This window comes from Ranitomeya variabilis, chromosome 8 (genome assembly GCF_051348905.1).
Source record: "Ranitomeya variabilis isolate aRanVar5 chromosome 8, aRanVar5.hap1, whole genome shotgun sequence".
NCBI lineage: Eukaryota > Metazoa > Chordata > Amphibia > Anura > Dendrobatidae > Ranitomeya > Ranitomeya variabilis.
In genome coordinates, this window is record NC_135239.1 from 120,221,054 (window position 1) to 120,233,982 (window position 12,929).

The 12,929-nt window shown below is 42.9% G+C and overlaps 1 protein-coding gene across 6 annotated transcripts in view; it reads right to left on the reverse strand.

Moving 5' to 3' along the window:
- FOXRED2 (FAD dependent oxidoreductase domain containing 2) overlaps nucleotides 1-12,929 on the reverse strand; it is a 548,573-nt gene that overhangs the window by 251,255 nt on the left and 284,389 nt on the right. For all 6 annotated transcript variants that reach the window (XM_077277999.1, XM_077278000.1, XM_077277998.1 and 3 more), the window contains exon 7: nucleotides 10,034-10,278. In XM_077277999.1, the coding sequence (XP_077134114.1) occupies nucleotides 10,034-10,278 (245 nt within the window). The remainder of the gene's footprint in view (nucleotides 1-10,033; nucleotides 10,279-12,929) is intronic.

Below are 12,929 nucleotides of genomic sequence, written 5' to 3' on the forward strand. Positions count from 1 at the left end.
ATTTTACACGTAAATCTGAATTCCGATACCAATTCCCGATATCTTAAACATATCGGGAATCGGTATCGGAATTCCGATTCCAGATTCAGAAGATCGCCGACTTCATGGCCGACCCCACACAGGGGTCAGGTCGGGTTCATGAAACCTGACTTTGCCAAAAGTCGGCGACTTCTGAAAATTGAGTCAATTGCCGACCCGTTTCGCTCAACCCTACTCATAACACTTTTGTCTACTAGGGTTTTAGAAAAGCATTGTTACTTAGCTAATTTTTTTTTGTGTGCTTTCAGATTCCTGTCAACTGGAATATCTTATGCAGGACTACATCTTGAATTCCTCATTGGATGATCCACTATTTCAGGCATAGTGCGGAATACATGTGTGCAAATATGAGACAAACTACATGAACTTGTGATGCCTGAGCCAAAAATGGAGGATTGGCTGAAAATAGCCTGTGGTTTTTCTGATGGTTGTCAATTTCCGCACTGTATTGGAGCCCTGGATGGGAAACATATCAGGGTGCGTAAGCCGCCGAACTCAGGCACCCAATTCTATAATTATAAGCAGTTTTTCTCTGTAGTTCTGTTGGCTGTAGTTGACAGTAACTACAGGTTTATAATTGTAAATATTGGGGCCTATGGGCGAACTGGAGACTCTAGAGTCTTCAATGCGTCCATTATGTGTCGGCGGCTACGTGAAAACCTGTTGGACCTCCCACCACCACGACAACTCCCTGGCTCCAATGCTGAAGCAGTCCCATATGTTCTTGTTGCAGATGAGGCCTTCCAATTGAGCAGGAATGTCATGAGGCCTTATCCCCGGCGCAACCTGGACCACCGGCGGCGTGTATTTAATGTCAGACTTTCCCGGGCGCGGGGATATATGTATCTATACATTTATTATGGAGCATCTTATGGGGCCCACCATGAACTTTATGGAGCATTATATGGGGCGTATTTTGTATGGAGCACCTTATGGGGCTCATCATGAACTGTATGGAGCATTATATGGGGTTCCTGATTCAATATGAATATTCAAAAACACTTAACCTACTGATGTCTCAATTAATTTTACATTTTTATTTTTGAAATTTACCAGTAGCTGCTGCATTTCCCACCCTAGGCTTATACTCGAGTCTTTACATTTTTCCAGTTTTTTTGTGGCAAAATTAGGGGTCTCAGCTTATACTCGAGTATATACGGTATCTTGTGGAGACGGAGCGTCTCCGCAAGAAAAATTGACATGCTGCGGTCTGGAAAGATGTGCCACATGTCCGTTTACGCGTTCCTGAACGCATAGTGGAGATGGGATTCCATAAAATCCCCTCCACTATGCTGTAATATCTGGCCGCTGTGGATTGGACGCTGTGGCTGTACACAGCGTCCAATCTGCAGCGTTTACTGACCGTGGAAACATACCCTTTCTGTATTATGTCTAGTATAGGCAGTGACTGGTATTCGTTTTTAAAATCCTTGTGTTATGTAGCACCCGCCCTGAGGCTACATTCCCACGATGAGCAGCTTTTAGGAAGTTTTCACTGCTGCAGATTTTCTGCAGCATTTCTGAATCTAAAAAGTAGATTAGGTTGCTTGCATTTTACTCGCTTTTTTTGTGTGTTTTTTAGCATGCATTGTAAGGCCGGCGTCACACTAGAGAGTTTTACAGATGTATGAGAGGCGCAAAAACAACGCATTGCACACGGACCAACGATTCTCTATGGGGCAGCTTCTATCTGGCATATATTACGCAATCGTATTTTATGGCCGTACAAAATCGCAGCATGCTGCGTTTGTCAGCGGATTTCGCAAAAAATACGCCAATGAAAGTCTATGGGGGCGAGAAAAATACGGATTACACACGGACCAACAGTGTGACTAGCGTAAAATACGCAAGAGTACAGCAGGTGACAGGAAATCTTCCAAGCCCTCAATCAGGAAGCTCAGACATGCTAATTAGCTGAAAAACCCAGACAGACATCCCGGAAGTCTGCCGCACGCCTACATGGAGTCTTCCGCATCATGGCCAATATTATCAATGTGGAAATGCTGCTGGTCCTGGTGCAATAGAGGCCCGAAATTTGGGATCAGAGAGATGTCCATTACTCCAACCAGGCCAGAAAAGAGGTGGCATGGAGGAGCATATGTACAGCGGCCACGTGAGGTCCAGAGGCAGATAAGTAAGTACACTCATGTTTCTCACACTCTGAATAATATTGCAAACTGCATTACCAACAGGAATGTGGTCGTAATGTTCTTTAACCCCTTCACCCCAAAGCCTGTTTTCACCTAAGTGACACGGCCAATTTTTACAATTCTGACCACTGTCACTTTATGAGGTCATAACTCTGAAACGCTTCAACGGATCCTGGTGATTCTGAGACTGTTTTCTTGTGACATATTGTACTTTATGATAGTGGTAAAACTTCTTCGATATGACTTGCATTTATTTGTGAAAAAAACAGAAATTTGTCGAAAATTATGAAAATTTTGCAATTTTCACATTTTTCGTTTTTATGCCCTTAAATTAGAGAGTTATATCACATAATATAGTTAATAAACAACATTTCCCACATGTCTGCTTTACATCAGCACAATTTTGGAAACATAATTTTTTTTGTTAGGGAGTTATAAGGGTTAAAAATTGACCAGCGATTTGTCATTTTTGCAACAAAATTTGCAAAACCATTTTTTTTACTGACCAGCTCACACTTGAAGTGACTTTGAGGGGTCTATATGACAGAAAATGCCCAAAAGTGACACCATTCTAAAAACTGCACCCCTCAAGGTACTCAAAACCACATTCAAAAAGTTTATTAACCCTTCAGGTGCTTCACAGGAATTTTTGGAATGTTTAAAAAAAATTGAACATTTAACTTTTTTTTCACAAAATTTTTACTTCAGATCCAATTTGTTTTATTTTACGAAGGGTAACAGGAGAAATTGGACCAAAAAAGTTGTTGTACAATTTGTCCTGAGTACGCCGATACCCCACATGTTGGGGTAAACCATTGATTGGGCACATGGCAGAGCTCGGAAGGGGAAGGAGCGCCATTTGACTTTTCAATGCAAAATTGGCTGGAATTGAGATCGGAACCCATGTCGTGTTTGGAGAGCCCCTGACGTGCCTAAACAGTGGAAACCCCCACAAGTGACACCATTTTGGAAAGTAGACCCTCTAAGGAACTAATCTAGATGTGTGGTGAGCACTTTGAACCTCCAAGTGCTTCACAAAAGTTTATAATGTAGAGCCGTAAAAAAAAAATAATATTAATTTTCACAAAAAATGATCTTTTTGCCCCCAATTTTTTATTTTCCCAAGGGTAGCAGGATAAATTGGACCCCAAAAGTTGTTGTGCAATTTGTCCTGAGTACGCTGATACTTCATATATGGGGATAAACCACTGTTTGGGCGCATGGCAGAGCTCGGAAGGGAAGGAGCGCCATTTGACTTTTCAATGCAAAATTGGCTGGAATTGAGATCGGAACCCATGTCGTGTTTGGAGAGCCCCTGATGTGCCTAAACAGTGGAAGCCCCCACAAGTGACACCATTTTGGAAAGACGACCCCCTAAGGAACTTATCTAGATGTGTGGTGAGCACTTTTAACCCCCAGTTGTTTCACTAAAGTTTAGAATGTAGCGCTGTGAAAATTAAAAAATCATTTTTTCTTTCCACAAAATGATGTTTTAGCCCGCAATTTTTTTTTCCCCAAGGGTAACAGGAGAAATTGGACCACAAAAGTTATTGCCCAATTTGTCCTGAGTACGCTGATACCCCATACATTGGGGGGAACCACTGTTTGGGCGCATGGCAGAGCTCGGAAGGGAAGGAGCGCCGTTTGAAATGCAGACGGATGGATTGGTCTGCAGGTGTCATGTTGCATTTGCAGAGCCCCTGATGTACCTAAACAGTAGAAACCCCCCACAAGTGACCCCATATTGGAAACTAGACCCCCCACGGAACTTATCTAGATGTGTTGTGAGAACTTTGAACCAACAAGTGTTTCACTACAGTTTATCACGCAGAGCCGTGAAAATAAAAAATATTTTTTTTTCCACGAAAATTATATTTTAGCCCCCACGTTTTTATTTTCCCAAGGGTAACAGGAGAAATTGGACAACAAAAGTTGTTTTCCAATTTGTCCTGAGTATGCTGATACCCCATATATGGGGGGGAACCACTGTTTGTGCGCACGGCAGAGCTTGGAAGGGAAGGAGCGCCGTTTGAAATGCAGACTTAGATGGATTGGTCTGCAGGTGTCATGTTGCATTTGCAGAGCCCCTGATGTACCTAAACAGTAGAAACCCCCCACAAGTGACCCCATATTGGAAACTAGACCCCCCACGGAACTTATCTAGATGTGTTGTGAGAACTTTGAACCCCCAAGTGCTTCACTACAGTTTATAACGCAGAGCCGCGAAAATAAAAAATATATTTTTTTCCACAAAAATTATATTTTAGCCCCCATGTTTTTATTTTCCCAAGGGTAAGGCTGGTTTCACACTTGCGTTTTTATTTGCATGCGTTTTTTTTTAAAAACGCATGTGTGAAAAAACACATGTAAACGCGGTAAAACACATGCGTTTTTTAGACGCATGCGTTTTTATAGAAAAACACAATAAAACAAGAAAAAAACAAAAAACCCTAACCCTACCCCTACCCCTAACCTGAAATACGTGGCACTGAAATACGTGGCACTGAAATACGTGGCACTGAAATACGTTTATATACGTATATACGTATATAAGTGCCACGATATTTCAGTGGCCACGTATATAAGTGCCACTTATGTAAGTGCCACGTATATAAGTGCCACGTGATTCACGTAAATGCCACGATATTTCAGTGGCCATGTATTTAAGTGCCACATATATAAGTGCCACGTATTGAAGTGCCACGTATTGAAGTGCCACGTATTGAAGTGCCACGTATTGAAGTGCCATGTATTTCACGTAAATGCCACGATATTTCAGTGCCACATATTTCACTGAAATATTGTGGCACTTAAATACGTGGCACTGAAATATCGTGGCACTGAAATATCGTGGCACTGAAAGACATGGCACTGAAATATCGTGGCACTGAAATATCGTGGCACTGAAATATTGTGGCACTAAAATACGTGGCACTGAAATATCGTGGCACTGAAAGACGTGGCACTGAAATACGTGGCACTGAAATACGTGGCACTATGACTGTCAGAAAATGTTCATTAAACGGTTAGGGGTGAGTTTAGGGGTAGGGTTAGGGTTTGGATCCCTTTATCACCTTGATGGTGGTGGGTGACTTTTCAGTGTGTGTTGTTTTTTTTCTATAAAAACGCATGCGTTTTTAACGCAAACAAACGCGTTGAGATCAGACGCCATGTTGCGTTTGGAGAGCCCCTGATGTGCCTAAACAGTGAAAACTCCCCAATTCTAACTGAAACCCTAACCCCAGCCCTAACCCTAGAACTAACCCCAACCCTAGTCCTAACCCTAGCACTACTTTCACACTAGCGTTTTTTTGCATACGTCGCAATGCGTCGTTTTGGCGAAAAAACGCATCCTGCAAAGTCATCTGCAAGATGCGTTTTTTCCCCATAGACTAACAATAGCGACGTATTGACACACGTCGCAAGCGTCGTGCGACGTTTGCGTCGTGTTGTGGCGGACCGCCGGCAGCAAAAAACGTTACATGTAACTTTTTTTGTGCCGACGGTCCACCATTTCCGACCGCGCATGCGCGGCTGGAACTCCGCCCCCACCTCCCCGCACCTCACAATGGGGCAGTGCATGCGTGGAAAAACAGCATCCGCTGCCCCCGTTGTGCGGCGCTTGCACAGTATGCGTAGGTACGTCGGGCCGACGCAGCGCGACGGCCCCGTACCGACGCTAGTGTGAAAGTAGCCTAAAGGGAAAATGGAAATAAATATATTTTTTTAAATTTTATTATTTTTCCCTAACTAAGGGGGTGATGAAGGGGGATTTGATTTACTTTTATAGCGTTTTTTGGGCGGATTTTTATGGTTGGCAGCCATCACACACTAAAAGACGCTTTTTATTGCAAAAAATAGTTTTTGCATCACCACATTTTGAGAGCTATAATTTTTCCATATTTTGGTCCACAGAGTCATGTGAGATCTTGTTTTTTGCAGGACGAGTTGACGTTTTTACTGGTACCATTTTCGGGTACATGACATTTTTTGATCGCTTTTTATTCCGATTTTTGGGAGGCAGAATGAACAAAAACCAGCAATTCCTGAAATTCTTTTAGGGGGGGCGTTTATACCGTTCCACGTTTGGTAAAAAGGATAAAGCAGTTTTATTCTTCGGGTCAGTACGATTACAGCGATACCTCATTTATGTAATTTTTTTATGTTTTGGCGCTTTTACACAATAAAAACTATTTTATATAAAAAAATAATTGTTTTTGCATCGCTGTATTCTGAGGACTATAACTTTTTTATTTTTCTGCTGATGATGCTGTATGGCGGCTTTTTTTTTGCGGGACAAGATGACGTTTTCAGCGGTACCATGGTTATTTATATCCGTTTTTTTGATTGCGTGTTATTCCACTTTTTGTTTGGCGGTATGAGAATAAAGTGTTGTTTTTTGCCTCGTTTTTTTTTTTTTTTTTACGGTGTTCACTGAAGGGGTTAACTAGTGATATAGTTTTATAGGTGGGGTCGTTACGGACGCGGCGATACTAAATATGTGTACTTTTATTGTGTGGGTTTTTTTTTATTTAGATAAAGAAATGTATTTATGGGAATATATATATATTTTTTTCTTTATTTAGGAATTTTTTTTTTTTTTTTTTTTTACACATGTGGAACATTTTTTTTTTTACTTTTTTACTTTGTCCCAGGGGGGGACATCACAGATCGGTGATCTGACAGTGTGCACAGCACTCTGTCAGATCACCGATGTGACAGGCACATTGCAGAGGCTTGCTGGCGCCTGCTATGAGGAATTCTCAGCAGACGCCGGCAAGCAGGGTCATCTCATGACCCGGAAGGAGTCCCGCGGCCATCTTGGATCCGGGGACTCCTTCCAGGTCACCGGAGCAGCGCGATCTCATCGCGCTGCTCCGGTGGGAGAGCGCAGGGAGCCCCCGTCCCTGCGCGATCCCCCTCTATGCCGCTGTCACTATTGACAGCGGCATCAGAGGGGTTAAATGCCCGCGATCGGCGACAGCGCCGATCGTGGGCATTGCTGCGGGGTGTCAGCTGTCATATACAGCTGACACCCGCACCCGATCACCGCGGCGCTCAGCTCAGATACTAGTACTGCGGCTGGCACTAATGCAGTGCCGGCAGCGCCGTACTAGTACGGCGCATGGCACGAAGGGGTTAAATTAAGATTAATCTCATTTATTTATATAGCACCATTAATTACATGGTTCTGGACATGAAAAAGGGGTTCCGCTCAGATTTGTTGACATGCCGTTTACATTTTACAAATTTACAATCACATACTGCCACAGAGGGGAGAGGACCCTGTCCTTATGGGAGTAAAACCTATGTCTTTTACATTATATCATATTGTGCTGTTGGAGGTTACAATATTTATGTTGATGATCTTTTTTGAAAAATGCAGGTTACTAGGCCACATTAAAATCTGTAAAATCAACGACACATTGTGGTACCACTGTGCACAATGGCCTTATACATTTTTTTTGTCCTTTCATTGCAGTGGAAGATGTTATGAGACGATGGCGCAGCATACGCAACCAATATAGGTGCGAAAAACAGCAGAGGGCCAGGAGTGGGTCAGCAGCGCCTTCCAAAAAGCAAAAATATATCTATTATGACCAACTTTCCTTTTTGGACCCCAGTATGGATCTGAGACCGTAAGTAAAAACATCATAAAACATAACACATATCTTTAATAAAGGGAAAATTGTAAATTTAAAAAAATTATTCCCAAACTTTACAAACAGAACACAGTCCAACCTCACTGAGAGGGAGACCGGCTCAGACTCGGAGGCCCTGATAGATCAGGCTGGGGAAGGAGAAAAGGTGGCTGGCCCATCTTCGGATCCTCCCAGGGACATCCCTCATGGAACTTCTTCATTTGCACCACAAGATCCGGCAACAACTGGGCAAGAAGCTGCACCACCACCCACAGCAGCACCAGTTCCAGTAAGCCAGGATGATCCTGGAAACAGTAGCAGCCCTACTGTTCCACTGGAGACATCCCCACAGCCTGCTGTCATTTCCCGCCGTGGCCGCAGAAGGAGAGAGCTGCAAGACTATCGCAGGAATGTGGACATTGGGGTCCTTAATTATTTGGTCAGGGATGCACAGGATGATGGTGAGGAGGCCTATGCGAGGAGCCTGGCCCGGTACCTCCATACCATACCTCGTGAGGTGAGGCTACGTGTGAGCGGGTGTTTTCAAATACTTATTGATGCATGTACCACACCAAATGAACCTTATGATTTGTTTGAGTTCATTGAGAGATGGCAGCTGTCAGCACATAACGTCCTGCGCCTTCCATCATCTCAACAGGTGCATGCTCAACAAGTATTTGAAGCACCCCCTCCACGTGTGCCTACACCTCTACCCCTTCCCACCCAAAACCCACCAAGGCCAGCACATTACCATATGCCATCATACCATCAACCTTCCCAATATGGCCACTTGTCCAGACCCAGTGCTGGAGGCTGGTCCCAACCTGGGTTTGGACGACATGGCCATATTGGTGGTGGTTATGAGGCAAGGCCTTATTTACAACATCATGAGGGCCATAGTCAAAACCCTTATTATTTGAGCCAACACACAACTGGCCAATATGAGCAAGGTCATCATTTAGAGCAGGGTCAGACATCATACTCCCAGGATGAAGTACAATTGGCCAAACAAAGGCCACCTGACCAGGACCCTGAGCTTCCGCCATCACCTCCACCAACTTACAGAAATCTGTAATGTATTTTGTTTTTTTAAGCCTTGGTTTTATATTTTGCTGTAAGAAATTTTTTTATCTTATTCTGCTGTGATAGCACTTCGGTATGTTTTTGTTTTCAAATGTTTTTTGTATGCTTACATTTATATATAAAACCATATGATATCAATATGGTGTTTGACAAAAAAAAAAGGCTTTTGATATAAGTAAAAATATATATTCAAAAGTCCATTTTATGTTGTTGGACCAATCATTACAATATCATACTGAATTACTCGGTTGATAACAATCAGGCAAATAAATCACAGAAACACACATAGTTAACGAATTTAAGTAATTTATGCATTATGAGAAAAAAAATACATATATATATATATATATATATATATATATATATATATATATATACATACATGGAACTTTTTTTGTGCCGACGGTCCGCCAAAACACGACGCATCCGTCGCACGACGGATGCGACGTGTGGCCATACATCGCAATGCGTCGCTAATGCAAGTCTATGGAGAAAAAACGCATGTGGCGGGCAACTTTGCAGGATGCGTTTTTTCTCCAAAACGACGCATTGCAACGTACGTCACACGACGCAAGTGTGAAAGTAGCCTAAGCTGAGAGGGGCACTTTCAGCCTAAAAATAATGGGCTGAAAATCTCGGCTTATACTCGAGCATATACGGTAAATATTATAGTCCAATGTATAGGATGCGGTGATTCCGCATGGTTTAATGAACACCTGTGGAATCACCGCGCGTACAAAAGCCGGCAGCGCTTTGGATGGAGCGGACATGTGCTGTGTCCAAAGCACTGCTAATACTGACCGTGGAAACATACCCTAACAGTTTTACATGGGTTGCCAATTTTTATCAACAAAAGGTACAAAAGGTACAATATATTCTAGAAAATACTTATCCTAGTAAAATATATTTGTATGGAAACTGACATTTTTGACAAATTGTCTGGCATAAGTGTACTGTGACTTTGGTTCACTATGACACTAGGTACACGGGTTACTTTTCATTTTTTCATTCTTTTGTCGTACTACCAATTACAGTACAGTCTGTATGTGAACAAATCCTATGCATACTAAAACATTACAGCTAATTTGTTTCCTTTAATTGTTTGTTTTTTTCAATTACCTGATGGAAGTTGCTTGTAATAGTAAATTAATGGATGAAGGAAGTTGGACCGCCATGCAGCTTTTGCATCACCAATAGCACGGTTATAGTGGAAAACATCTTTGTCTGGTCCAGAAAAATTCTTTCCATATTCCATGACTAAAATAAATACTCCTGTGTCATAGACCTTCCTTCCAGTGCTTTTGCCTAAAGTGGGGATACTTCCAGCTGGAACCTCTTCTAGGTGCTCAAAGCTTGTAGAATCCCTTAAAAAATAAAAGGAAGTTTAAAAACATTATTTTAAAATATAATCAGCCAAACTGTTATCTCCAGCTGTCTTTTCCACCCCCCATACTTAATCTCTGTCAACAGATCAGGGGTGGGGAACCTTTTACAGCCATAAAGGTACCTTCACACGAAGCGACGCTGCAGCGATAGCGACAACGATGCCGATCGCTGCAGCGTCGCTGTTTGATCGCTGGGGAGCTGTCACACAGACCGCTCTCCAGCGACCAACGATGCCGAGGTCCCCGGGTAACCAGGGTAAACATTGGGTTGCTAAGCGCAGGGCCGCGCTTAGTAACCCGATGTTTACCCTGGTTACCAGCGTAAAAGTAAAAAAAACAAACAGTACATGCTCACCTGCGCGTCCCCCGGCGTCTGCTTCCTGACACTGACTGAGCTCCGGCCCTAACAGCACAGCGGTGACGTCACCGCTGTGCTTTCACTTTCACTTTAGGGCCTTCGCTCAGTAAGTGTCAGGAAGCAGACGCTGGGGGACGCGCAGGTGAGTATGTACTGTTTGTTTTTTTTACTTTTACGCTGGTAACCAGGGTAAACATCGGGTTACTAAGCGCGGCCCTGCGCTTGGTAACCCGATGTTTACCCTGGTTACCAGTGTAAAACATCGCTGGTATTGTTGCTTTTGCTTTCAAACACAACGATACACGGCGATCGGACGACCAAATAAAGTTCTGGACTGTATTCAGTGACCAGCGACATCACAGCAGGATCCTGATCGCTGCTGCGTGTCAAACTAAACGATATCGCTAGCGAGGACGCTGCAACGTCACGGATCGCTAGCGATATCGTTACAAAGTCGTTTCGTGTGAAGGTACCTTAAGGGTTTTTTTTGCCTTCCTCTGGATCAACATGTTAGGGCATGTTAGGTTAGGCTATGGGTTGAACTAGATGGACTTGAAGTCTCCCTTCAACCTTAATAACTACGTTACTATGTTACTATATTTATACCATTCTTCGAGGCAGCACAAAATTATCAACTTGAAAATTACCCTGCTACATTTGGTCAAACATTTAATTAACTCTCCCTTAATGTAATGACTGGAGCTGCTTTTCTTTGGTGCAGCGTATGATGTTAGGTGGCATGTATGATGTTGCTACTCATCACTGCTTTTCCAGATTTGCATCAGTCTGCAGTGCAGGCGATGATATGTTTTGTAAGGAAATAGCAGCAGTAAGTCATACGGAACACAGAAGTATATTACACTGCAGGTCTCCTCACTGTGCAAAATTCATCACTGCTCACATTACACTTGCAGTACTCAAGCAGTGGGAGTGCAGTATATACATCATATAGGAGACACCGAGACTGCTGTCTATGTATCACATAGAAGACACAGAGACTAGTCTATATACATCACATAGAAGAAATGGGGCTGCGGTATATACAGCACAGGAGACGTTGGCCTGCGGCATATAAATCAAATGAGTTATGGGACTGTGGCAGCATAAACATCACAGGAGATATGAGGCTGTGGCATGGACATCACAGAAGAGGCTAGGGCTGCAGTATAGTCATGACAAGAGACGCTAGGGCCATGGTGTAGACCTTATCACAGCAGACATGGGACTGCGGTACAGACATCACAGGAGACACTTTCGGACTGCAATGTAGCCATCACAGAAGAAGCTACGGCTGCGGTCCTCTTCTATTGGGTGGGAGCGTACTGTGAGCTAACTCAGCACACAAAGTACATCCTGACAATGGAACTGGCCGGCGTGAGAACATAATCTTTCCTTGCACACACCACAGCATTCAGTAGTTCCTAAGTCATGTGACAAGGCTCCTTAAAGGGTCGACATTGACTGATAGGATTGCTACCTCCAATTCGTAATTTTCACAGTGTAATGTTTATAAATTCTGTGAAGCACCTGTGGGTTCAAAAAGCTCACCACACATCTAGATAACTTGGAAACTACACCCCTCACGGAATTTAAGTCACTTATGGTGGGTTTCCACTGTTGAGGCACATCAGGGACTCTGCAAGTGTGACATGTCATCTGCTCTCTATGTCAGCCAATTTTGCTCTCCAAAAGTCAAATAGTGCTCTTTTCCTTCCAAGACCTGCCGGGTACCCAAACATTAACTTTCCAACGCATATGAAGCATCAGTGTACTCAGGAGAAATTTCAGAACAAATTGTGTGGTCCATTGTCTTCCGTTACCCTTGTAAAAATGAAACATTTTGGCCTAAAGCAACATTTTGTGGGAAAAATTAAAATTTTTAATTTTTTCCTTCCACATTGCTTTAACTCCTGTGATGCACCTAAAGGGTTAATAAACTTCTTGAATGTGGTTTTAAGCACTTGAAGTGATGCATTTTTTTTAAAAGGTGTCACTTTTGGGTATTTTATTTCACATAGGCCCCTTAACACCTTTACCCCCAAGCCTGTTTGCGCCTTCATGACCATGCAAAAATATATAATTCTGACCAGTATCACTATGAGGTAAGAACTCTGAAACAATTCAACAGATCGCAGTGATTCTGAGAATGTTTTTTGTGACATACTGTAGTGGTAAAATTTCTTACAAAATATGTTGTGCTATTACTCCTAAGAATGTGGATACCCCAAATGTGGAGAAAAAGCACTGTTAGGTTACACAGCAGGGCTGGGAA